At 43.4% G+C, this 27,997-nt stretch overlaps 1 protein-coding gene across 1 annotated transcript in view; it reads right to left on the bottom strand.

Moving 5' to 3' along the window:
* Positions 1-27,997, bottom strand: part of SMURF2 (SMAD specific E3 ubiquitin protein ligase 2) — a 62,590-nt gene that overhangs the window by 10,173 nt on the left and 24,420 nt on the right. Inside the window, exons 2-11 of the mRNA XM_066332368.1 lie at positions 22,569-22,607; positions 20,934-21,042; positions 13,171-13,304; positions 12,918-12,983; positions 9,458-9,542; positions 8,127-8,210; positions 6,803-7,005; positions 6,546-6,630; positions 4,333-4,491; positions 384-594 (exon numbers count right to left, since the gene is read on the bottom strand). Coding sequence (XP_066188465.1) covers positions 384-594; positions 4,333-4,491; positions 6,546-6,630; positions 6,803-7,005; positions 8,127-8,210; positions 9,458-9,542; positions 12,918-12,983; positions 13,171-13,304; positions 20,934-21,042; positions 22,569-22,607 — 1,175 coding nt within the window. The remainder of the gene's footprint in view (positions 1-383; positions 595-4,332; positions 4,492-6,545; positions 6,631-6,802; positions 7,006-8,126; positions 8,211-9,457; positions 9,543-12,917; positions 12,984-13,170; positions 13,305-20,933; positions 21,043-22,568; positions 22,608-27,997) is intronic.

The raw sequence follows: 27,997 nt of genomic DNA, 5'->3' as shown, positions 1-27,997 counted from the left end.
TAAGTTACACTGCTTCAAAGATCACTAATAATAGTTTAGAGTCACCTTTGTAACATCCCCTCTAAAACAGTCATCAGCTTCTCAAATACAAGGAAGAGGTGAGACAGGATCTTCAGATCCATGAGGTGCAGATGTGACACAGGCTGCACATCTCCAGCCACAAAGAAAGCTTTCCTTGGTTCATCTCTACAGGGTAAATGCATCTACTTACATTACATTACTGTCCTGGTCTCCCCTGGAATGCTTCCTCTCCCCCATGGTAAAATCCCTGTTTGAACTCAGCCTTTGAGGCTCCGTCGAAGCGAAGAACTCCTCCACACAGCTACAAACAACCCCCTGCCCTTCCCCCTGTGGTGAGAAACGGGTCCAAAATCTCGAGTTACCTCGAAGATCTCCTCCCTGGAGACCTCGATGCGACAGTGGCCAGCCTGAGGCTGCTGCTGGGACAGCTCCTGCCTCAGGATCTTCAGCTTCTGCACCAGGTCGCGTTTGTAGCGCGGCACCGTCAGGCACTCGGCCTCGTCGGGGAGCTGGCACAGGGACACCACCTGCTGCTGCTGCTGCTGCTGCTGGTCCTTCAGCTGGTTCTGCCGGCTGCAAACACACACAGCTGCCTCAGGGACCCGGCCCTCCAGCCCTGCTCCCTTCCCAGGCTCTGTGCCTACACCGCTCCCAGCTCACTGCTACTGGGATTGCGCTGAGAACGGCTGGGGCAGCAAAGAGTCAACTCAGAGAGGTTTTATCCTGACTAAAGACGTATGGGTCTGTCTTTCTTGGCAACTATCAGTTGTTTTTAAGGCTTGTTATTGCTATTAGTGCTACTCCACAAAGTATGCAAAAGGTTACAGCACACACAATAAGGTATTATCCATAGGATTCTACCCCTCGGCTGCTGACACTGAATTTCTCAGAGACCATTTCCGTATTTCCTTCGCCTGTTTTCCCTTCCTCCATCTTAAAATTCAGGGATCTGCCAAACGCCCTGCCTCTAATCTACAGTCAATACCATGGTCTGTTTTAAATGGCTTGTCTGGGAAAGAGTAAGCCTACAAAAAGATGTTTGTACTGGCAGCTTGGCAAGGACCTTGTCCCTTGTACCTGGCCCAGTCTGGACCACAGGAATGTGGGACTTCACATGGAACTAATTGGTACAGATAAACAAGTATTTTTACTTGCAACTCTGAGAGATTTTGTAAATCTGACTTCTTACTAGGAAAAGTAAATGGATCGTGTCGCAGAGATGTTCTCTCTGTGTCGTTTCTTGCACACAGTGAGTGGATGTTTTTATAGATTTTTAGGATGGCATTCCCAAGCAACACAGGATAATAAAAACTGCATTTTTAAAGCCTAAGAATATCATCTCTCTGTGGAGCACATGAGAATACCCTACATTTACTGGATAAATAGGAAACATTACAGTTCAGAATGTTTTCCACTGGAATGCTAGGGGGTTTAAATATAAAAGATTAAAAAATATTAGATGGAACCAAACACTCTTTTAATGTATTTTATAATTTCAGCCTATTGCCTGTTTTGAGACAAGGCCTAGTAGAAAACTCTCATGGCCAACCAAAATTCACCTCCAGACTTGTCCACAGGGACACCCAGAAAAATACAAATTATTGCAATAATTTAGACACACACTGGCTGTGTCTCCAGAATGTGGCTCTGTATCATTTGTGCCAGGTGAATTGTAATTTCCACTTGTGATTAGTTTTAAATATGAATCTCATTTAAACTGTATTTACTTGATACACAGATTAAAGCAAAATCCTTATTCTACCTTCTGAAATTTCTAATTCCATAAGGAGGACTGAGTGAAAATATTCCTTGTACAGAACTACCAGAGAAGGCCATATTTATATAGTAAAATGAGCACCCCTCCCTCACACCTTTAAGGGTAAAAAGTCACAGTTCCCCCAAGCACAAAGCTAGACAGAATCATTCTCAAGCGAAATGTAATCTTTGAAATGAGCACGAATTTAGCATCAAACGAAACCATTACTTTTCTCCTCCCAGGGCTTCCCAAAATTAGGAAGTACTAGGAGGAGAAAAATAAAATACCATCTTCCAGATTAGACTAAAAGTAATCAACGCAGTATTAACGGAACAATCTGCAGTGCTTAAAGTCATTAAACCTCATTTCTCAGTTTGTTTTCACAGCTGAGTGCCTATGCTTGATTCCATACAGTGCTTTAAGGATACAACTAAATACTTTTCAGGTGCCATAACTTAGCAAAATTATCACAAACTCTTGGTCAAGGTCTTAGAACAGAACTGGGGAACAAGTTGATTATTTTCATAACTTACAATGTCATAACTGGAAGAACAAATGGCTTTACTCAGCTCAATAGAAAAGTTGGTATCACTGAGAGTAAACTTTTTCTCATGCCTTTGAACCTAAATCTGTCACACCCATCCCACACGAAGTTTAAACTTATTTCTTTAATAATTTACAAAATGACAGGCCTAAGGCAAACTACTTTTGTTAGTTTGTTTTTTTAAAGAACAAATATGGAGGTGGGCTCAAGGCAGGGGAAACTTTCACACATCCTGTTTGGTGTAAGGAAAGAAAAAAACACCAAAAATGATTTATCAGGCAGCAGACTTTGCTGATGACACTGTTGGGTGAGTTTCTGAAATCCTTTCCTAATGAAAGACAGATGGACAAATGAAAAACTTCAGGACACTGTAGGAGAACTCCAAGTTGAAATAAATGCTCAATGGTTCTGTGATTCTGGAAATTAAAAGTCAAATTGGATTTTCCAGCTAACAAAGGTAGCTCTGTTATCTGTCCTCCACAATCCATGTAGGACTGGCTTCTGTGCCCCTTCTGCCATTTCAAATAAACCCACCTGAGAAGGCCACAGCTTGTCCAATACAGCCCAGTTCACTGAGTTTTCTAGTCTCACAATTGCAGTGCTGTAGCTAAGAGCACCTGAAGTTCTTCCTGACGTAAAATAATTAAATCTGAATTGATTTAAGGAACTTTTCTGTGTTTCAAACATGAACATGCTCCTTCACTGCTAATGTTTTTCAAGATCATTTTATGTTCAAACCACCAATTTCAATTCAGCTAAAACGAGTAGTGATTTGTTTTAAACTTTAAAAAAAAAAAAAAACAAAACAAAAAAAAAAAAAAAAAAAAAAAAAAAAAAAAAAAAAAAAAAAAAAAAATATCCGGATGATGGTGGCTTACTAAAGTCCTGTATCATACACGTAGAAAACCAATGATTGCTCTAAACAAAACACGTATTTTCAATATTAAGGTTCCCCTCCCTCTTGAGGTGTGAGCTTCAAGTGTGTATTGGGTCGAAGAGGGCAGACAGCTTTTGTGTAATGCAGCACAGACACCTTGGCTCCTGGATGTGACTTTCCATTCCTCAGCTTTGTCTTTTCGGTGCCTGTCCCCATTATTCTCCCCTTCAGGTTTTCTCCCCAATGATCCACTTCCTTCCAGGACAATTCCTGCTGGTGCCTCCCCATCTACCCAACCCTCATTGTCCCTGCCACTTAACACCCACTCAACGCTTTACAGGTGTTTCCCAGGAGTATTAAAAGGTGTCAGCAGCAGAAACAATGGAATCAAACTCCCAAACACCGCGGACAACTGAGAGGAAAAAAAAAACCCAAATGATAGAGAAAAAAGAAATATTTGTTTGCTTTTTAGTTGCCATCTTTAGTAGAAAATCCCCAGTGTGTAATGAGTGCCTAGGGAATAGAACACGAGCCAGAATTCTTTCTGAATTTCCCCTTCTCTTTTTAAAACCGTGAGATGGAATTATGGTATCAAAACATGAAGGCAGGAAAAAACCACGGTTCCTATTTTATTCTTTTCGTAAGAAATCTGAGTTAAATTATCGGGGCCTTATTTTGAGATCATATCAACCAGTCCTTCTCTAGAGCTGGAGGCAGGAGCCGAGTTATTTCTCCTGTACTCCAGGAGCATAGCTGGGCTCTTGTGCACCCTTTCCTAACCCATCATTATTTCACACTATTGGCTTATATACAACTTCTTATTTTGAACAAGTTCTTCACAACTGAAAACAGAGTGAAGTATAAAGAAAACCAAGTGCCTCTCTTGCTGTTAGAGGGGGAAAAGAACATCTAGGGGCCGATCTTTCCCAGCAGACAGCACCTGCTGCTCTGCCCTGGCCATCACAGGAGCCGCATCCTGCCTAAGCGCTCCTGCAGATTGTTCCAGAGCAGCCCAACTCCTCTCTGAACCAGAGTGAGCTGTGCTGAGGCAAGAACTGCTCCTCGAGGCCTCCTGGGATGGCAGAGCTCATCCCGAGGCCAGCCTGAGCCCCGGGAGCCTGTGCCCACACTCACTTCAGGACCAGGTGCAGGTTGGCCGAGAGCCGCGGGTCCGTGAACTGCGTCGTCCTGTTGTTATGGTCAACAAAATAAACCCTGCCCGTGGCCGTGTTTCGGATCTCCCATCCAGGGGGCAGTGGACCAAGCTCTTCACAATTGATGTTGCTAAGATCCCTGCGAAAACAAATATAAAACGAAAAATACCTCAGCGATTGGCCGCCGAGCCAAAGAAGCGTAAATGTAACAGAACAATTCCATGAAGGCTGAGAAAATGTATTGTTTCAGAAACTCGATCTCTTCAGCTGGGATCTCTGCTCCCAAGGTACAAGCCCACCACAGCAAAAACACACACCCCAGAGCACATGCCGTGGGGAAAGAGGTTCTTATCAAATAACCCTCGTTTTTACAAACTAACTTCAGCTGGTAAATTAATAAAGGCTTCGAACAAAAATAAAGACCGTTGCCATATTTGTCAAAATGGAACTGCAGCTCTGCACCAATTCTGACAGAAAACATTTTTTAAAACAACATTAGTCACGTAAGAAGCTGTGAATCACACTTCAGAAACTCATACAAAACAAAACTGTATTTCTGAGGAGTTCTACTTTCCATGAAGAATTGCACATGGGATGTGTATGGCACTGGCTGCTTTGCCCAGAGCCCCACGAGCCTGTGGGAAGCAAACAGCTCTCTAACAAACTATCTCAAATCAAGGAGCAGATGAACAATGACTCAGCTCTGCCCTGAGCGATGCAGAGGTGGCTCAAGAGGTCTCAAGAAAAATTGTGCTGAAATTAGGAAGATGTAAATTCGTTCCAGAGCCTCACTTGAAAACAAAAGCTGGTCTCCAAAAGTGTCCACTGCTTACTCATGGATGCAGTGACACCTCAGACCCCTCACACTGCCCAGTGCTCTTCCCAAAGGTGTTCAGCTCTCCCAAAATGCTGGGAGCTGAGGGAGGAAAGAGCCAAGGGACACGATGCCTTAAAAGGTGCAGGCTGCAGGGATTCCAAAGGAGCCACATGGAAACATGAAGCTCTGGGACTGACCTGCTGCTGCTGTCCCCTGGGAACACACTGCTGCTGTACTGCTGGATTACTTCTGCTGACTACAGAACTGTGGCTGTTAGCCTCCAAATACAATATTCCTTAGAAATGACATAAATTCCATCCTCATGCAAACAATTCCTGTTCTCAGAGACACTCCTGCTGTTTGTGCTGCCACACCTCAGGGCAGTGCTGACTTACACTGCACGCAGAACTGTCACACCCCAAACTCAAGGATTAGCTCTTCATATTATTTTTTAGAGCCTTTATATAATACACAAGTCACTGGCTTCCTACACAACTGCAGCCTCAGCTCTGGAGGCAGCGGATCAAAGCAAAGGTATGATCTTCTAATACAAAAACAATAATAAAGGAATAACTCAAAGAACAGAGAAGTGTGGTCTTGAGGCATTTTACCCTTCCTGGGACAACCATTTCCATGAGCAGGAACACAGGAACACCAGCAGCAGCTGATGGGAGTCCCTCTGGCACTCACAAATGCCAGCACAGGCTGCCAACTTCACACCACACACACAGATCTCACACCACCATTCCTGCACTTCAGGAGGCAAGTGTTTACAACAGGATTTATTATCGTTTACAACAGGATTGCTTGGTTATTTAAAGAATGATCAGGAGCTACCAATAATTTCCAATATTATCCTTTCCCTTCAAACACATCAGCAACAATCACATTCATGAACAGTATGTAAATGTACATTGTGTAAATAAGGACATTGAATTTAGAAGACTTGGGACTTGTTTTCTCCCAACTGTTGAGATAATTGCAACAGGAAAAGCAGTTTGACTGTTTCAATCCAACCCAGTTTTCACTGAAGTATGATGATGGAACTGCTTTTGGAAGTGTTCAGATTCTACTGTTTGTTTCATTATATTGCAGAGTACTAAAATCTGGACTTGGCTCTAATTCATATGTGAAATTTGGAATCAGTTAACTGTACCTATTTCATAACACTACTGTAATTTATTTCCTGGTTTCCCATTTCTTCATTACAACTTGAAGAACTGGGGAAGACAGACTAATTCATTTTGAAGAATGACGTGTTAAAATAATGTATTAGGGGCCAAGAATCAGAAATATTAGCCAGAGAAAACTTGGAGGAGAGCACTGCTTAAATGACTTTGATTTGAAATATGAAGGGAACTCCCATCACTTCTTACCTAGGCACTCTTGGATCGTGCCACGTGCTGACACCAGTCTGAGTATGCAGAAAATAGACCTGACCTTGCTGAGTTGTCCTTTGCTCTGTGAAATCAAGACAAATTAATAAATGTAAGAACAAGGAAACGCAGCGTGACGTCTCACGGAGACTGACCTCCTCCAGCTAAGGAGCGACAAGTCTCTTACACACGAGAAAACACAACCCATTTCCCAGCTCCTCGAGTCCCCCAGGAGCACAGCCCTTTGGTTTCCATACCGTATCCCTCGGGGAGGTCGGGAGGAGTGTGCAGGTGTGTCCTGCTCATGTAGTTCCTGTGTCTCTGGGAGCGGACCCTCCTCTCGGCCAGCCGCGGATCCGCCGCCTGCCCGCAGGACGCGCCGTTGGGGCCACTGATGGGAGTGTTCTCATCCACCAGGCAGCTCAGGGGCCTGCCCGGGCTCGAGTACTCCGAGGCTGGCCTGGGGACACGGGGACACCTCAGTGCTGCTGGCCACGGGCCGCACAGCACACCTGGGGACAGCGCGGGGACCTCCGGGGACGGCGCGGGGACGCCTCGACCGGGGCAGGGAACTCCTGTTCTGTGCTCACCAGAGGAACCAGCAACCTCCTCCTCACCTCCAAACCTTCTCACCTGGCCTTCAAGGGGCTGGGGAAGTGACCAGGCCTTGTTATTCCTTCTAACTTTTAAGGAAGGTTGTTAGGCGAGGAAGGTTATTAGGTTATTTGGTGAAAAAGGGCTAAGCAAGAATAAAAGCAGTTGCTCGTGAGAGCAGCATTGACCTGTCTGGTTTTGTATCTCAGCTGCTTTCAAAAGGATTTTAAATGGATTAAAGGGGGATTGACAAGGTCACAAGAAAAAACCAACACGAATTACACATTTTGCATTTGTTTTTCTACTGTGTCTAGAGCTCAGAATGGGGATTTCAATGGAAAAAAATAGAAATAGGAAAATAGAAAGCTGTTCAGTCCTTTCACTCCAAAACTGCAAATATATCAGAGCTGACAGTGTTAACAGTTCAGATTATTTAAAATCAAATATATCCATGCAGGGACCAGAATGATACTGAAAATGGAAGAGAACATCTGCAGGCACAGACAGTCTGCAGAGGGGTCTGAACAAAATGCAGTGACACTGCCTGCAACACAGGCAACAGCAAAAGTGGCTTGAGGAACAGCTCCACAACACACATCTGCAGTGATCAGAGAAAGTGCTCAGAACGATTCCCAAACACTCTGCAGCAATCACTGTAACTGCTGTGGGTTACATGGTCACAGAGCCAGCAGTCTGATAACTACTCATGGCCTCATTTCTGCACCATTCAGATGTCTGCAAAGTGTCATGTCTGTATTTACAGAGCTCTACCACAGCACCTCCAGAAGAAAGCAAAGATGTTACCACCAGGGCAGGGAAAAAAGCAGCCAGAACGATCCCCTGAGTTAAATCTTAGGCAGACTGAAGGAGAAGGATGCTAAAGAAGGAAAGCATTCAGCTCGTGCAGAGGAATGAGCAATCCAATCCCCCTGGAGCTGCTCAATTCTCCAGCTCCACCCCTCCAAGAGTCTCCCAGGAATTCCTCACCGGGTGGGTCGCTCCCACTGCGTTGTCCGTGTGATGTGGTTTAAATACTGGATCCTTCCCGAGGCGGTCCTGCGCTCCTCCCACCTGCCAGAGACAAGGCACTGAGGGGAATTCCCAGGAAAACAGGGCACAAAACATTTCCAGCAGAAATGCCCGGCTCAGGAAGACTTAACAGTGCTGGGAATCACGTTAGCTGAATGAGGTGACAGGAAACAACTGAAAGTTGAACTCAGAAATGGTTTAACGTATTCTTCCCTTGGAACCAGGCACATCATTAACAAAATCACACCTTCATATTCAATAATGGCTTGAATTCTAATTGAACCCAAATAGCCACAGAAAGAAACTTCTTGGAAACATGTTTAATAAGGCATTTAACTTATTTTGACCACTGACTCTAACACATGTCTTCATAGCATCTTTGTGCACTACTTGCTTTCATTAAAGTCAGTTTCAAATCATGTGACTTTTCAATTATTATTGAATTTGCACTCTGAAATACACGAGGCTGTACAGCAAATTTTGCAGTTACACAATTAAGTGAGAAATATTTATGCAAGAAACATTCTGAAGTGAAAATCTAGAAGCATTTTCAAAAATGTTTTTGACTTATCTGGACTCCAAATTAACAAAAGAATGCTGTTACAGACGAGGATGATGATTTGCATTTCAAAATTCATCCTCTGAAAACTCATTTTCTCCTGTCTTTACCTGCCAAGAATCACATTCAGAAAGCCTGTGTTTGCTCTGAAGAAGTTGCTGACAGCACCAGAACCTAAACCAGAGTATTTTCCTGTGTTTGCAAAACTCTTTTAGGTGATAATGATGTCATTAACTCTCACAGGGACAAACCAGAATCCTAACCTCTGCCTTTGGAAGGTAAGCACAGCAAGGACTTGGGCTGCATGACCTTTTTCAGTCATGTTTCCTTCACTAAGAGGTGCATGAAGAAGAAGTGATCCACGCTTATCACATGGATCTACACTTGTGCACGGTGCTGCAGAAGGGCAGCCAGGCCCTGTGACCATTTCCTTGCTACAAAACTACTGCGTGCATCAGGCACTTGGCTGGCTGGGATTTAATCTGAAATACGTTGTTTTCTTGGGCAAGTTGTTTTTCAAAGCATTTCTTTACATATGAAATTCTCCAAGTGCAGATAAGACAACAGCCAAACTATCAAGTGCTCTGCATATCCCAGCTGGCTCAGCCCCTGTTCTGAATGAGCTCTGAGTGCAAGAATTGAACTAATTAATTTGCACACTGACTCCTGACTATTGCCAGAGTGCTGTATGAGCTGTGTTTGTGTTCTCAGCACAGGGATGTCAACTTACCCATCTGGTAAATCGTTATCGAACAACCGACTGCAATCCACAACTTGTCCTCCTGTGCCTATTCGGTCTCTGGACTGCAGACTGACTGTTAAGATAATAAAAGAGTTATTAAAGATGTGGCACCTGAATGCAAATTGCTGTCACATTTGAAAGAAAATTGGTACAGCTTGGGAGGACTAAGCTGAGACACGATATTCGGGATATTTTCTCCTTCTCACAAATCAAAGATGGTTGCACAGGAACTCTGTTTTCAGACACGGAATTCAACACATCTCACTTCAAAAAAGTTACCTTAAGGAATATGAGCGCAAATTATGACAGAAAAGGAAGTGAACTGTGAAACTGCAACTAATTCTGTGTGTGGAGATGGACTGTGACACTTTACTGGTGACAGTGGGGTGCCACCTCACATGTGGCTGGGACAAGGAGCTAAAATAAGGAGTTCCTCCCTGGTTTTGACTCTTTCTCACATATTTTGTGTGCCCAAGGGTTTCAACACACACACACATGCACTCAAACACGAAACCAGGCAAAATGTCACTGCTAGATGCACTTCAGATTTGGTTTCTTGGCTGCTTTCTAACACCAGTGGCAAGAAGTCCAATGCACCTCACACAAAGCACCCTGAAAAGCCCTTGCAAAAGACTGCTTCACTTTAATATTTTCTTTACATGATTCACTGTAATGGGTATTTATGCCTGGAGCTTTTGTACTGCAATTATGAAAACAAAGATTTTTTTTTTTTAGGCTGCTTTTGTTCCCAATATCACAGTTTGCAAGTGTCCAATCTGATAATTTATGACACTTGTGTTCCTGTGGAGTTGGAGTGTTTTTTTGATGCTTTGTTATGCCTTTAACAATAAAACAATTGCTTGAAAAGCTAAATACGTGCTGTGGCCCACATTTCTTGAAGTGGCATTAATGTACCTCTGGTCTTCAAGCCTTTTATAAGCAGTGAAATGATCTTGCAGACCTTAACCTGGATGCAACCAAACTTCCATAAAGATCAGGAAGTTTCATAAGCTGGAGCAGAAGTGGCAGATTTTGCCCGAGTCTCCAAATTATCAACAATATATTTTGAAGTTGGAACTCAGGAGACCAGCCCAGGGAGCTCTGGAGTACCTGCTCCATTCCTAATTCATATTGACCCCTGATCTTCCACCAACATTAACATCACAAAACAACTTCAGAGGGAAAGACACCTTGAAATTCAACCAAACCAAGATCCCATATGATGTATTTATTCTGCCACAACCTCACAGAGTACAAGTTCACAGCACTGCAGGCAGGCAAGGTTTGGCAAGCCAAACACACAGACAGAAATGAACATAAACCAAGGCAATTACCTCCTCCTTGCCTATGTGGGGACCAAAATTTGTGCATCCCTTCATTTTGTAATAAGTAAGAGCTCGTTTTTTTCTGCACTGCCACATCAGAAATTAAGTGGTGGCACAGAAGAGCTGCAAGATTAATATGTAATTAAGGTGCCCCTGGATCCATTGCTGAAAATGCCCCTTTTCTTCCTCTGTTTGAAGACAACCCAGGGATTTAAGATCCCCCTGGTCCCAGGACCAAGGCATACCCACTGTGCACTTGATTTGCAAGATGATCATCTGCTGAAGGCATCAATTACATTTTAATATTGGTTTCCAATCCTGAATGGTACCTTAATTTAAGAGAATTTATAATTGGAAGAACTGAGAGTATATTTAGAATTTATTTTGTCTTTTTACTTATTTTTAATCCAGATTTCTCTACCATCTAACTACTGCAGTGGAATTACCTAGTTTTGCTCGGGCTCATTCATCCACTCAATAAAGTTGCATTAGTGAAAAAAAGATTAAAATATAAGAAGATTAATAATGACAACTTATATTAAAAAAGACAGGACTCTCTGGAATCTTACCAAGGATTCATTAAATTAAAACAGAACCACGACTGAGTAGAGTTGACCTTTCTGATGGTATCAACAGAAAACAGAACACACAGATTTGCTCTGGGTCTCTGCTGTAACCTGACAAGGTGGTTTTTTGCAGGTTCAGGGCACGATCCAACAGGGGGTTTGGGGCTGGGTTTTTTCCCCCCTTTAATGAAGAGCAGCATTCCCCAGTGATGCTGAGCAGGATGTGAGCTCTGGAGGGCAGCAGGAGAGCACAGTCCCTGCTCTGGTGTGAGCAGGATGGAGCTCCCTGCTCCCAGCACAGCCTGAACCTGCTCCCCTGTGCCCCCAGCTCCTCTCCCAGGGCACAAACACAGCTGCAAACACACTCAGGGATGCTCAGGGGACCAGGACACTGGAGCAAAGCCAGCAAACAAACCCAAGCCACGACAAAACACAGCCCAGGGAAGTGCCTGATTCACCCTTCGCTCCTCTGTGCAAGCTGATGTGGAAAATTTGATGGAGAACAGCCTCAAGTGGCAGCAGTGCACTCAGAACTCCACATTCCTGCCATCACTGGACTCTCCTGTGCCACCACACACTGACCTTAATGCGAGTCCTTGCAGATGAGATGGAGACAGACAGTTAAAGCCACACAAAGAGGTAAAGTCACAGGTGTTATTCAACAGAGAACTCTGAGGGAGGCACACAAATACACTTATTTGCTGACTGATATTTCAGTGGTGTTCCCTGGCTGACAGAAGTGCTGTTTGGATAGAATTTCAACTAGGAACTGAACATAAAATTGAGCAAAAAATTTCGCTTTTCTTCCCTCATGTCCAAATACTCTCATTGACATCTTACTGTATAAATAAAGAACTTCCTTATCCTGACAAACTTTTGACTTAGGTGACCTATCAGAAATGCTGCCTCCACAAAGAATTGAGACTAGAATGCACCAAAAAGAGAGTGCTTATGAAGTTTTCTGTGGATACTTGCTTTTCAATTTGTCAGCTTCTTTCTAATTCTGAATTTATTTAAAGTTCACGAGTTCACAGAGTAATGACAAAGCACAGTTACTGAGGTTGGTGACAGACTTGTTAATAAGCCATGAAAACACAAATTTAATTGACCCAGACAGCAATTTTACTTGCTAGTAATCAAGATGCTTTTTAGGTTTCCCTCAAAGCCTACAGGAAGCACAGCCTTGCTGGAGCTCTCAGTGGACAAGAATTTTGTAGTCAATTATTCACAGAGAGCTCACACCCAAACTGCCACCATTCTTTACAGTGAAATTAAAAACTTCCTAAATTTTAAAAATTATCTTATTTGCCCCAACATTTATTATAATATTTTGGTTTGGGATTTTTGGGGTGGTTTGAGCATTTTGGTTTATTTTTTTGTTTGTTTGGAGTTTGGGTTTTTTTTTTTAATTCTCTACCTACATAATTTTAGCCTGAGGTCCAAATGGCTCTGGCAGCAGATAGGAGAATTCAATATAGAAAACTGACAGCTAGGAGAGAATTTCTATAGCTACTACAGAAACTAAAGAAAAAAAGAGAATTAAACACCTTTACTCACCTACTATCTGTCCTCTAACAGTATCATTGTCATTTGGCCCAAGCTTGCACAGATCCAACCTCTGATCTACGAGAGGAGGGCACAAAGTGTAAATCACACAAGGGAACAAAACATCATCACAAACTACCAAAGCACCTGGAATATACAAACTTTACAAAGCCCAGAAAAACCCCCATTAAGTGTCACTCCTCCAAAGCCTGTGCATGCCAAAGCTGGGGCTGAGAGAGAAGAAACTCGTCCTTGGCTTACTTACACCCAGTGTCTTTAAGGCGGTTGATGGCGTTTGAAAGAAGCCTCACACAGCCCAGAAAACCAGCTCCCTGCTTTTTGTGGATTTTCTTGTGGTTCCACACGCTGATGGTTATGGAATCCGACTTCCCAATGTACCTGAGGAAGGTGGAACAAACAGAGCTGTCAGTGGCACTGAGCACTGATGATGTGTCAGAAACCACCTTGGGGGGAAAAACCACCATCAACCACCACGTTAAAAATGTACCACCCACTGTAATGGCAGGAGAGAGCAAGTCATCTGCAGGTAAGACGTGCACTGCCCTTCACTGGAAGCATGTCTCATGGAGGAGCTCACTGAATACAACCTGCTCTAAAAGCCTGGTTCTGGAAGGAGGCATCCACGGGAACCCAGTGAAACCAGTTCCAACAGCAACACCAGCAGGCTGTGTGTGGGCTGCCCCTCCAGCACAGCTCTCCAAGCAGCCACACATGCTCAGCTCCATGCCCCAGCCCAGCCTGTCCCCAGGGGCAATGCCAGCAGTGTCTGGGGCCACCAGGAGCAGGGACAGTGGCCAACAGGAGCTGGGAGCTCCTCGGGGTGCTCCCCAGGCCCCAGGAATGCAGCTGCAGTGAGCTGACCCCAGGAGGCTGATTGACCCTGGCTGATGGATGTCTGGGACACACGTTACATGTGACAGCCGTGACAAGCAGCCCACACTGAGCTGGGATGTGCCACGTTCCCCTCCTGCCCCTGCTCACTCCTTGCAGCATTCCCAGGGATGTGCTTGGCAAACCTGGATCCCTGTTTGTTCACTGCCTTGGGGAAACCTGGACACTGCAGCCTGTGTTCCTTCTGCTTCTTCAGTCTGAAGCCTTGTTCTCCAGAGGCAATTACTCTGTGAGCTCGTTTTTGTTATCAAAACTTTCAGAGGACAGTTTCAAAACACTCAAGATAAATCAGCAATTGCCAATAGTGAATTATTATGGCTGTTTCAAGTTGAGGGAAATGAATTTGTAACTATGGCTTAGATCCCAAGAACTGCTTGTAGTTCTCTCTTCCCAGACCACAAATTCTGGCCTTAGTTTAGTTCCAAGTGCTTCTTTTTTGTTTGTTTTTGAATGAAAACTGATCAACCAATGTCTAAACACATCTCCCCATTGACTTGTGGCTTTACTGGCTTTTAAACATCTTAATGTTTTCAGAAAGATAGAAATGATACTGTCAAGGTTGGCAAACCAAATAATTGAACTAACTGGCACGGCTCGAAATTACAGCTGTGATCAGGTTAATAACACTTCTCCCGTTTTTCCTTTTCCAAAAGGCAGAACTTTTACAACTTCTTTTTCCCACCTGCAGACAGCAACTGACCCAAGAAGACAGAAAAGCCTCATGGTTTAAAGTAACCACTGCACATTTACACAAAAAGAAAAACAAACAAAAAAATCCAAATGAAACACAAACTTCACATAAAAAAAGCTTCAAAGTTTTTTGAATAGTAAACTGATTGTATAACATAGGTCAGATTTTTGGCCTTACAACCTTGACAATGCCAATTTTGCATAAAGAAACGAGATGAGGATGGGCAATCACGTGCACAGCTGCAGTCTACAATGCTTTATGTACTTAAAATAAATTCTAATGAGAACAATTTAGGTGCACTTAAAAATAAAGACTTATCATGACCTGTCTTGAATTTTCCAGTTTTCCTTGTTGCTTTAAGAAAGTCAAAGGTACATGGTTAAACACAATTTCATGACAGAACAGTTTGAATAATATGCACAACAGCTGAATACACAACACAGTTTCCAAGAATTCCTGCAGTGTTTCAGGATGAGGTTCCCAGGGTTGGGATGCACAGTCACCATCCACACCAGGCAGGTGAGGACTCCACATTCCACTGTAATCTACTCTGGATTTCTGCACCCAAAAACCTGGGCTGCTTCACACTTTTAAAGGAAATAGCAAGACAAGCTGCATTTTTCCAAATCAAAATGTCTGTTTTTTTAATCAAGAAAGAAAAGAAACAGTTAATTAACATCTAGTTGGCTTTGCAGCAAAATGTTTCATTTACATTTCTGCATCATTTCAGGCATAAAAACCCATGGTTGTATTTAGAGTGACAGGAGGACGAGCTGACATTTCCAATTCATTTGGTGGATAAGTTACATTTGTTTTACATCATCTGGCAATAAAGTTTCAACATAAAAGCCTGAGCTAGGAATTTAATTTTTTATTAAAAAAGAATGTTCCAAAAAATAAAGTGCAACAAACCAAACCAGAAACAAAAAAACACAACCCCCCCATTTTGTTGGGTGACTGTCTCTTCCTCCTTGTAATTAAAGTTCTTGGAGCTTACATTTATTTTTTTTTCCCCTAGCCTATCACCAATGTCTATTCCACAGTTTCACTACTTCAGCAGAGCTAACTGGATTAGTATTAATGAAGTGGAAACATAGAATTCAATTGCACAGACATTTTGTTGACTTCCATATTTTCTGAACCTTTAAAATCAGGGCTCTGGTTAAGAATTGTATGTTCAGAAATTTTAATTCTCCTACTCTTAGCACTTCCCCTTCTAAGAAAAAAACAAAAGAAAAAATCAAATCATGCCTGAGTAGAAACCTCTACATTATTTAATAAAAATTTAGAGCACAGGGACAATTATTATTTTGTCTACTGCTGAGGAAGGTTTGGTATCAAGTGACTTTTCATCCCCATGGCATCACAGACACTTTCCCTGAAGAGTTCACCTCGCTGGAGAAACGTGGAACAAAGAAAGTGGAAAAAAACATTCCTGAAAAAACACACCTCTTCCTGATCACAAGCCAGACACAGTCCCTCCAGAGAGAGAGAAATGCAGCATCACCAGGTACGAGCTCAGGTCTGGAAGGCAGGAATTCCCTAGCTCTAACCCATGCTGTCACACAGACTGCTTTTGTGACCTGCATCAATTACTGCGTTTGTTTCTTCGCTTTCCCATTTCTGAGTTTTTCTCTAATACAATCTCAGCATCTTGCTTTGAGCTACTGGCTGCTTTCAGCCTGGGGAGAAGAGGGTGTGAAGAGACAGCCCCAGCTTTTTCTCTCCCATCTTCATTCACTTCCCCCCTGCCACTGCTCATCTCTGCAGTGCTGGAGGGTGTGTTAGCCCCTGGGATGGTCACCAGGGGCTGTGGCAGTGCTGAAGGGTGTGTTAGCCCCTGGGATGGTCACCAGGGGCTGTGCTGAAGGGTGTGTTAGCCCCTGGGATGGTCACCAGGGGCTGCCAGGGGCTGAAGGGTGTGTTAGCCCCTGGGATGGTCACCAGGGGCTGTGGCAGTGCTGAAGGGTGTGTTAGCCCCTGGGATGGTCACCAGGGGCTGGGACAGTGCTGAAGGGTGTGTTAGCCCCTGGGATGGTCACCAGGAGCTGTGGCAGTGCTGAAGGGTGTGTTAGCCCCTGGGATGGTCACCAGGGGCTGTGCTGAAGGGTGTGTTAGCCCCTGGGATGGTCACCAGGGGCTGGGACAGTGCTGAAGGGTGTGTTAGCCCCTGGGATGGTCACCAGGGGCTGGGACAGTGCTGAAGGGTGTGTTAGCCCCTGGGATGGTCACCAGGGGCTGGGACAGTGCTGAAGGGTGTGTTAGCCCCTGGGATGGTCACCAGGGGCAATGCTGAAGGGTGTGTTAGCCCCTGGGATGGTCACCAGGAGCTGCCAGGGGCTGAAGGGTGTGTTAGCCCCTGGGATGGTCACCAGGAGCTGGGACAGTGGCTGAAGGGTGTGTTAGCCCCTGGGATGGTCACCAGGAGCTGGGACAGTGGCTGAAGGGTGTGTTAGCCCCTGGGATGGACACCAGGAGCTGTGACAGTGGCTGAAGGGTGTGTTAGCCCCTGGGATAGTCACCAGGAGCTGTGACAGTGGCTGAAGGGTGTGTTAGCCCCTGGGATGGTCACCAGGAGCTGTGACAGTGGCTGAAGGGTGTGTTAGCCCCTGGGATGGTCACCAGGAGCTGGGACAGTGGCTGAAGGGTGTGTTAGCCCCTGGGATGGTCACCAGGGGCTGTGGCAGTGGCTGAAGGGTGTGTTAGCCCCTGGGATGGTCACCAGGAGCAGTGCTGGAGGGTGTGTTAGCCCCTGGGATGGTCACCAGGAGCTGGGACAGTGCTGAAGGGTGTGTTAGCCCCTGGGATGGTCACCAGGAGCTGCCAGGGGCTGAAGGGTGTGTTAGCCCCTGGGATGGTCACCAGGGGCAATGCTGAAGGGTGTGTTAGCCCATGGGATGGTCACCAGGAGCTGGGACAGTGCTGAAGGGTGTGTTAGCCCCTGGGATGGTCACCAGGGGCTGTGCTGAAGGGTGTGTTAGCCCCTGGGATGGTCACCAGGGGCTGTGGCAGTGGCTGAAGGGTGTGTTAGCCCCTGGGATGGTCACCAGGAGCTGGGACAGTGCTGAAGGGTGTGTTAGCCCCTGGGATGGTCACCAGGGGCAGTGGCTGAAGGGTGTGTTAGTCCCTGGGATGGTCACCAGGAGCTGCCAGGGGCAGGACTGGAGCAGGACTGGAGCAGGGACACGTGCTGCTGCTCACTGCCTGCTGCCAAGGGCCTCGAGCAGCACGTGGAGAAGGGAAGGAGCTGCACAGAGCTCTTTGGTGGCTCCTCAGGAGCTAGTCCAGGATGGGATGGTCTAAAACAGCACCAGGCAGAGCACCAGAAGCTGCACTGAGGAGATTCTGGGAAGAGGAGTTGTTATTTGTGGGAGGTGGGTGAGGTTCATTAGGGAGACATCACAAAGGAGAAGAGTCCAAGGACTCAAGGGCACAGACCAAAGCTGGAGCAGAAGCAGATTTTGGTGAGCTCATGGGATTTGAGCTCCTGACCCACTGGCTCAGGTAGTTTAACTCTGAATGCAACAAGTCTGTAAATGTGTCAGGTCTGGTTATTCAAAAGCTCTGAGGAAAGGGCTGAACAATAGGAAAAACACAAACAAGACTGAAAAGAAGGAAGGGGAATACTTCCAGGGCAAGCAGTGGTATTTTACTGACATTAAACTACATCCAGACAGCAACTATTTGGCAATTTCTCTCTGGAAAGTCTCCCAGATTCCCCCTTTCCCCACACACACCCATCCAGGAAGAATCCAAGCAGCTAATTCAACCACTTCCTTTTCACACTAAGATCTGAATTAAGAACGACATAAAGCAAAAGCCAACCTCTCTTTGCTCTTTATAACACTGCAGAAGTCCTTTTAAAAAATTCTTATAAAACAGAATATATACTTATGTTCAATCAGGTTAGCAAGCCACAAAATTCTCTTGGAATTAGCAATTTAATTCAGACATTTCTGCATAAATATATTACAACAGCTCCAACTGTGCCATTTGCATCTGCCATCATATGATACATGAAAAAATTACTTTAATATCTGGTGCAGATGAAAGGTGAGACCTGAGACTGAGTATACACAGTAAAAAATTACCTGACAAAAATAGCCAGACAGTGAGTTGTTGTAACAAAGAGATTTAATCTTTTACTGCTGTTTTAAATAGGAAGTGAAGATAATGTGACTGATGTTTCTAAACAGAAATACATTTCCCTAGAGTAATGAATAACAGGTGAGACTATAAAAGGGGTTAAATTACTATCAAGAAAATTTGGAGAGGGAAAGGATTATTTTCTAATAACAAGGCCTGACACAACACTAAATTTTACTTTGGATTAGAAATACTGGATATACTTCTGTCATCAGGAAATCCAAGAGCCAGAATCAAAAAAAGTAGTTTTCCCTAGAGGACAAGATTTTATATTGAAAATAATACACTAATTCAACAAAATCTATTTTTTAACTTCTCCTCCTAACAAGAAAAAAACCCACAAAAAGTACTCCACAAAGGTTTAAATTCCTTTGGACAATCCAGCAAGAGAGGTTTCATATCTGCTCATGCAAAACATTCTGCCAGAACCCCTCTTTTTCTCTCAGCTTTTTATAATACCTTGTGGATTGCAATCACAGCCTTGGAAAGACAACTCAGTGTCCAGATACAACCATGGCTTGTTCTATAAAACAACCCAAAAAAACCTTCTCATCATCCTTCTTTAAAAGTTATAACCAGAAAGGACTTTTTTTTTTTTTTTCTAAAGATTTTACTGCTTTTTTTTTTTTTCCATTATTCTTGGTGCATATCAACATCCTCCCTCATTTCCCATGTCCTCTGCTTCTTTTCCCCAGAAGGGAATGAAATCATCAGCCCATGGAGCACTGAGCAGCTTTTACAGCCACTGCAGACAAGTCCCAATACAGCACTTCCAGTATTGGGGCACTCACAGGGCACCAGCGACTTCCACACAGAATTTTGACATTTTCCACACAGAATCTCACTCAGAGGAGTAAGTGTCCACCTTCCCCAGCTGGTCAAAGGTTACAGAAGGATTTGCCCTCAGCCATGCTGGCAGCACTTTCCACCTTCTCTCCCTGCAAAGCTGTGTGTTAATGCTCATTAACAGACCCACCTAACTGAAAAACAATCAAAGCCTCTGCTCGGTTTCAGGGATTTCTCCTTAGCTCTACTCTGATCCTTTCCTACTCTGATCAAAAGGCAAAGGTCTGAAGCCTCCATTCTGCACAAATCAATATTTTGATAGGTTTAGTACCATTAAAAAAAAAAATTAACTGAGAAATCTTTCAACAGAAAAGAGAGCCATTTGCTACACATGAGCTTAAACTTGTTTTGTATCTATTTCTCTAATGAATATGAATTACAGTCTCACATGCAGAATCTAAGCCTGAACCTGGTTTGGATAATAAACCCACAATATCATTATTTTACTAAACTGCCACAATACTTTGTTCAGCAGTGAAGAAAATGTTCTGTATTCTACACATCATGAACAACGACTTCACCTATTTAGTCTTGGATATTCCAATAAGGAGTAGATCAAGACATGAATTTAAAGCAGAATAATTCCATATTCTGCTGTGAGACCCATCAAGCTGCTTTCCCTCACTGGGAAAAAGAGGGACAAGGAATTGTCTGTGTATACCACATTTGCTGCAGGTTTGGTGATGGCCAAAGTTAACACAAATATGCTCAAGGAGTTTCTAATAACACAGGACAGGGGAAAAGTCAGAGACCAGAACAGCAGAATACAATGATGAAAACAGGTCGTTTCTCTTCCTCATCTTTCACCCCAAGGAAAAAGATAAAGAATAAAAGACAAGGAAAATAAAGCATGCACAGAGACCTACATAAAAATCAAAGCTTTAATAACTTGTGTTGTACAGAAATATTCTATGCTTTAGAAAGAGAGGAAAACCATGACATATATGTGCCAGACTCATTCTACTGCTCAAAAGCACCAAAAGGTGCTCAAGTGATGATAACAATAATTCAGAGGGAGAACATTTGGGACAGAAAATGACAGAAAGGAGAGGAAACTGAACAAAAGGCACACAGAGAAAAAGATAGTGCAGCACCACAAGAGACAAAAATTGCATCAAGAGAAGAGCAGTTTGAGGAAAACACTGTCAATTACTTGCTTCATTTTACAGAAGTGTTAACATGAAAACACCACAATAAAACAATACTGTAGTCCTTGTAAGCATGCTGCAGACATCAGCACCATGAAAACAAGAGCAGTGTTTAAATGTTGAGGTAAATGAGAAAGTGGAGGTTTGCTATGTGCACTTCTCAAACTCATAAACTCTGGGATCCTTTCCAAGCCATACACAGGACAGGATAATGAACATCTGACATTGTCTGTGTAATTGAGAGGGTTTCACTTCAAACCTTTGGTTATCACTGTTACCACCTACAGGTCATAATGCTGATTCCATTTGGGATCAAGTGTATTCTTCACAGTATCTGTAGAATGGCACTGGCCAGATCCATCCACCACAACCTTAGCAAAGGGATCAGGAAGTCCTGAGGGGAGGAAAAGAAAAAAAAGTTACCAAGTATCATTGCTCAGTTATTTAATCTTTCATTTGAAGATTTATTTGCCTTTTATTCATGAATGAGACCCCTACTAAATGAATGTGAATAACTTGATTTATTAAGCACAGGAAATGGATAAATTAGCAATTCTTTTCACTGATATGGACTAAGAAAAAGTTGTGTAAGTCAAACAGATTGGGGGAAAAAATCTAAACACCCTAATCTTCCTAATTCAAAGGTTTGAGTAATAAAGTTTTTTTTTATCTTCCTAATTCAGGCTTGAGTAAATTCTGGGCCTACAAAGAATCCAAAGGCAGAAAAACAAAGTTACATTCTTTCTATGTGTCAGATCAAAGCACAGTTATGATTTTGTCTGATACTGGTGTAACAGAGAATTCCCTATAACAGGTTATTTTTGCTTTTAGGATCCAGCTGGTTACTGCTGGCTCTGTGCTCTGCTGGCTGCCAGCTCAGTCCCTCAGAAACACTGACCACAGGTTCACCTGAACACCAAAAATCAGTGTAAAGACAGTGCTGAGCTCCAGCCCCAGGGGTGGAAGAGCAGCAGGAGCAGAGCAGCCCAGGGTCAGCACCTCCAGGGGACTGTCCCCAGGTCCTGCCCTGTCCCCCTCACACTAACCCATTCCTCCCCTCTCAGAGTGCTGGGAGTCAGCTGCAGGAACCAAGGTGGGACATCTGAGGTGCAGTTTTGTGCCAGCTGCACGTCCCCAGGTGACTCAGAGGGCTTGGCCCATGGGTCACAGAAAGCACATGGGGACAAAGGAGAGGGGCCTTGGGACATCTGTGCTTCAGCATCCCACACTGCAGAGCCTGAGGGGGCTTTTTCAGGCATCCTCAAACACCCACGAACTCGCAATCAATACAGAAATTCAGACAGAAGCAATGCTTTAGAAGCATCTCAAATCACAGCGTAATTCTGGATCATTGCCTCTTCAATTGCTTTCCAAAGCTCAGGTCTGCTCTCCCAAATTCCTCCTGCTCCCAGGTGGGAGGTGGCAGGCAGGTGATCTGTGCATGCAGGACACAGACAAGAGCATTCCTTTCTGCCTCCTTCATCTGCCTCTTAGCACTTCTTCCAAAACATTATTAAAATTAATTACAATATAATTTCAGAGTATGTTGGTGTTACGAGGTGGTTATTAATAATTAAGGAGCACATTTGTTTGCTTGACAAAAAGCTCTTGTATGAAAAAAGACTTAATAAATACATGACACTAAATTTGAGAAACATATAATTTGCCTAAGTGGGTACATTTGTTTCCCACTCCCATAAAAACAGAGCGAGTGTGTCAGTGTTTTAATTATTATTATGATTCTGTGATGAGTGTCACCTTAGACAAAAACAGAAGCCCTGGAATAATAGATCAAAGCCTTCAGTCCCCTCACTGCAAATATCTTAATATAATCATCATATGCAAAACATTGGACTATAGAACTTGCACAATATTTATTCCACCTATAAATAAATGTATAAAACTGTAACAGCTACTTACGGAAAAAGTCCTTTTTCACCAAGTTTTTTGCACACAGTACTGCAAGAAAAACAGAAACACAAAATTAAGTTATTGACGGCCAACTTTTTCTTTTTAAGTCATTTTACCTGTCCAGCACTTCAGAAAATCCTGCTCAAAATAAAATGAACATAAATGAACTGTGTTCCTTCATAATTGACACTGTGATATGAATTCACTCCTGCAAGATGAGCTGGAAGTGTCATCCTTTAGCCATTTACCTGGAGGCAGGTTACAGTGGAAGTGAGATGGTCGTGGTTTCCTCAAGCAATAGTTCCATGGGGCTTTTTCTTTTCCCCCCTCAAGTGTTTTAGCAGCTGTGCATTCACCAGAGAGGGACCAGGAGCACTCCTGGCTGGTCACCATCACCAGTGCTGGGACATGAGCAGGGGCTGTGCTCATTCCTACAGCCCAGCAAAACTTCCTTGCTCATAAACCCCAGAACATGGGGCAGCCAAGGCTTTTCTGTCACCCTGCACCGTAATAAATGAAAGGTTTTACCTGGAAAGAGTTTGGGTGGAGCACACTGACTTCTAAAGCCAGAGCTTTGATGGTTCCAAAGATATCTTTTATTTGTAGCGGCTGATAATTGTTTCAGGCTTTGTTTGTTTGTTGGTTGGGATTAAAAGGAAGGACTAAAAACACCCAGGGGAAAACAATCTCCTATGAGATTAATTAAACAAACAAACAGATAAATAAAAGGTCAAAGGGGACGAATTTCATAGAAAGGTGCCAAGGTCCACAAAGCAGACTTCTCCTCACAAACTGCATTGCTGCTCAACTACTCTGCTTATCTATTATCACAGGTTTGGTGAGCAGGAAATATTCGATTCCCCTGTGAAACATTACAATATTTACTGATAACACAGAAGGATTCTTGGGGGTTGAGCAAAAGCATGAATTCCCACAGCTAGTATTAAAAAAACCAGGGTGGGGGGGAGTGGGAAGAGTTCTTTGGTTGGAACCTGATGCTGCAGGAGATTCCTCACTCTTATTCCCCTGGATAGTTTTCCTATGAGATCACCAATGTTTATGACTGCCAGGAAATGCAAAGACAGAAAAAGTGCATCCAATAATCACATCGCACAGGCACCACCTAAAACCAACCACACTGCTCATCCCTGGCCCCCAGAACAGCTCCCACTGATGCTGCCAGGCTCCTGAGCCCCAATTTCTGCCTGAATAAAAGCAAGAGGCAACCCAGGAGCACTCCCACGGAGATCTCCCCAGCCAGGGCAGAGAAGCACCACCTTGGACAGTCTCAATAATGGAAACTCATGTTTCCCCAATTTCAAATTCCTAAAGATGCTGGTTTTAATGAAGCTGCTTTCCACTGGGATTGAGCACTGTAACATCTGGCTACGACTCTGCTCAGCTGAGAGGAGTTTTGGTCCTCTATAAAACACGAGGAGATGTCTATCAGTGGCTGCAGGGAGTCTCAGAAAAACCCCTCACACTGATCTATTCCTCAAGGAAGGCACATTAAACTTCCCAGGAAAAATTCAGCAGTTTGATACAAGAGGCTGCTAACAACATTGTAACCCTGAAAAAGAACACCTGGTTTCAGGTTGGGAGCTGCTGGGGTTTATTAAAGATGATAAAAGTAATAAATATAATTTCTTTCCATTCAAAGACATACTGGTAGTCTTAAAGCAGATCTCCATTTAAGGGGTTTTCACCCAGTAATTTCGATCTGAACAGTAATAAAATACTAACAGAGAGCCAAAAGTGTGAGGTATTTCTGATACCCATTCAGGAACACACAGGAAAGAAACTGTCACATCACTGCTCCACAAATGAAATTAAGTTCTTGGGACTGTGCCATAAAAATCCACAGATACCAAAGGCTTCCAGGTGCCCAACAATCTAAAGTTTACTCTATCCAGAACACTGACAACAACCTAAAGACATTTGGGAAAAAAAAGAGGCAATAGAAAACTGCTTTTGCAGCTCCTTAAGGTTTTATCACACTAAGGTGAGTGATAACACAATAGACATCATCTGCCCAAGTACAGCAATAGTTTATTGCTCACCAGCCACCTTTCATCTAGTGGTGAAAAGCTCCAATGAAAATAGATGCTTATACAGATGGTAACTTCCAAAAACACCTAAAAAAAGATACAACTTTTGTCACAGTTTTTACCCATTACAAGTAATGGGAAGTGTCAAGTGAAACTGGAGACTTAAAATCCAATAGTTAAGTCAAAATTCATCTACAGCACAGGGTAAAACTGTGTAATGTCCAAGATAAAAGAGGTTCAGCTGTTCTTGTGAGAGAAACTGCAGGGTTAACTAATTACAAACATTTCTTTTCCAAAATAAAGCAAGGCTGCCAAGGCAATTTAACTGAAGTCTCATTTCTATAAGATGGGGCACACACAGAGCACACAGACCAATAACTGCTTCCCCAACAATTAGCCATGAGTGAACAAACAAATATTTTTGGCTCAACTTTTCCCTCTTAGTAACCACAATTAAGGCAAGTCAGATGTGAAGCCACAAGGCCTTTATCAGGTTAACAAAACAGGGGAGATGCTGAGAAAGCTTCCATCAACAACCCCCCCTCTGCCAGGTATTTCTAGGTGAAAAACCCAGGGCCCAGGAGCATCAGCCCAACTCAAAGTAAAACAACCTTCTTCCACACACAGTTCTCACCTATCTCAAGACTTACTTTGGACAAAACTTCTCCCAGTGGTGGGAAAAGCACCAGAGTTTACTGCTTCCCTTTTCTAACAGTTTCAACACTATGTTAAAACCCGTTCTGAATGTTCTGATAACCAGCTGATGAATAGCTCCTCGAGAATAAAAGCGAAGGAAGTTTGGTTTCCTCTGGTTTTCTGTGGCAGGGCTGAGTGCAGCCTGTGGCTGGGGCTTTCCCACCGGGCATCCAGACAGACCCTGGCCCTGCTCTGGACTGCTGCAGCTCCTCCTCTCCCTCCAGCTCACTGCCAGGGGCTCCTCTGGATCCAGGGATTCCCACCAAACTCACGGGAATTCATTAGCTGGGAGTCTTCTACCCGAGGTTCAGGTTAAGCTGAAGATTCAAAGAGCAGAAAGAACTAGAGGGAGGTTTCTTTCCCTTGCCAGAGCCAAGTTCAAGGGCAGACCTACACCACTAATGGACCCTCCGGAGGCACAAGGGCACTGCACAAGGTTATTTGTTATTTGGATGTGCTGGTTTGAAGGCACTTTTTGTTACAATTATTTTGAAACAAAAAGTTAAGCTATTTAAACCTGCCCTGGAACTAGAAGGCAAACCAATGGCTGGATACCCTGACCTGGATATACTGAAAAAAAAAACAACCCAAAGAGGGGGGTGTGTTGTACCATAAGTGCATCATCAAATGTCATTAATGGCTGCTAGCACACGTGGAGATCAAGTATTTCATTTCAGAGTATCAGTGAGTCAATGGAGAGCTATGTTTCTGTTTATTACAGACTTCCTGGGTAGTCTACAGAAAAGAGAACATTAATACTCCAATATCTATGTGCCAAGACAAACAGCACATCTATTTGACATAGTATACATACATTAATTTTTTTTATCATGCTTTATGATCTCATTCTAACATATGCTACAGGTCTGCACACAGAAACAGAAAAAGAGCAAAATGTTATAAGCTACCCAGTCTCCTCCTATGACAGCTTTGCTACACAGTCCACAAATATCCAAAAACAGGAATTAAGTGAATCATATTTGCCAATTTCCTTTTTCTGATTTACTACTCCTGTGACTGACAAAGAATGGTTTACTGAAAAATTATTTAACCACTACAAGTAAATGCAAAATATTTAGTATCCCCAAACCCCTGGAATCTATGTGTTAGCTATTAAAATTTACATGCAATTACAGAAGGGGTAAATAACTGGTTGAACTCACATAAAAATTGAAAGGAATTATGACTATTGAAAAGGTCGATTTTATAGAAAGATAAATATTTCCCTCTCATTTTCTGAACTCTGTTTATTCTTTTTGCTAGTTACTGAAGAATTCTTGTTACAACTGCTGCTTACTTTGGAACCATTTTTACAGAAAAATCAAACTTTTAATGACATCAAGATGTTGTTAGGGAAGGCATTCTATGTTATACATTACCACTGTTTTTATAAGTATTAAAAAGATGTTTATTTCAGAATAATAAGTATATCAGTAACACCAGGTCTCCACAGTGAGAGGAAGAACACGAAGCCAATGAAGTGGAAAGGGAGCTCCAGGTAGGAAGCTTTTGTTGAAAATAAGTAAAAAGTGATAAAGATCTCTGAGACTTCACAGAATCACCACCTCTCAGACATGAGCTCAGAGTCTTCAATGGTCCATTCACCTCCAAAGGCTGGGTAACACCAGGATGAGTGCTGAGGAAGTGACAGGAGAAGGAAAGAAAGTGTTATGTGGATTCAAGGAACTCAAGGACATTTAAGGGCTGTGTATTGAACCCCTGTGGGTATTTCCAGCCTCTATCAAACTGTTTGTAGCCAATTTGTTCACCACATTCACCTGCAAAACAAGACCACCACTAAAGTTCCCCGGTGGGTTTTAGTGTTACATCACCAGCAGGTTTGTGTGTTCTGTTATCTGCTATAGTGCACCTCTTGATTTATGACAAATGACAAGGTTTCAATGTGTTTGTAAACACCTTTTTGTAAACTAAACACCTCAGGGCTACAGATGTAGACAATCATTTCACAAATACATTAGTCTTAATATTCCTGTGTTAAAATAATATTGCTTAAGCCACCTTCTATTTTAAACGGGTATATTTGAGACACGCCGATACCATCAAAGACAGATTAAGGACGACAGGTAAGAAAATAAAAACAATGATGACTGTCCATGGAAGTGGTTATTGTTTTTGGTTATTCAGCAGCTGCAGGAGGAGGCACACAGGCAGCACAGTGAAGGGTCCCATGCCCAGCAGAATGCCATCCCATGCCAGCCACCCCTGAGAGCCACACTGTGCCAACACAGCCCCAGGTTACAGGGAGGAAAGAGCTCAATCCAAAGCTAAGGTGATGTTTTCAAATCTTCTGGCTTTCCACATGTCATCACCACAGCAGAACAAGTTCAGCCTTCTGAATCCAACCAACATTTCTAACGTTATCATTCCTGCTGGTGTTTTTTCCTCTCCTGGAGGGTTTTTCTTGCAGAAAAAGCGTTTGTCCAAGAACACACCTAACAGCCAGGAGAGCCACAGGCTCTATCAGCTCTGACACAGTGGCTCGCTCTGAAGACAAGTCTTTCCTCCCCTCCAGAAACACCACTTTTCCCGAGAGCCATCCGTGCTGGGGTTTGTGATCACAGCCCAGTTGTTTGCATGTTCCACGGGGCAACACAAGCCCCGAAATAAGGCCCAGCTGTAGACACACAATGCTGTGCTGCTGCTAATGTGTGCTGTGCTGATAATGAATGGCCG

Source organism: Sylvia atricapilla, chromosome 18, assembly GCF_009819655.1.
Source record: "Sylvia atricapilla isolate bSylAtr1 chromosome 18, bSylAtr1.pri, whole genome shotgun sequence".
NCBI lineage: Eukaryota > Metazoa > Chordata > Aves > Passeriformes > Sylviidae > Sylvia > Sylvia atricapilla.
The sequence above is the reverse complement of the archived record's forward strand: the minus strand, read 5'-3'. Positions and strand labels throughout refer to the sequence as shown.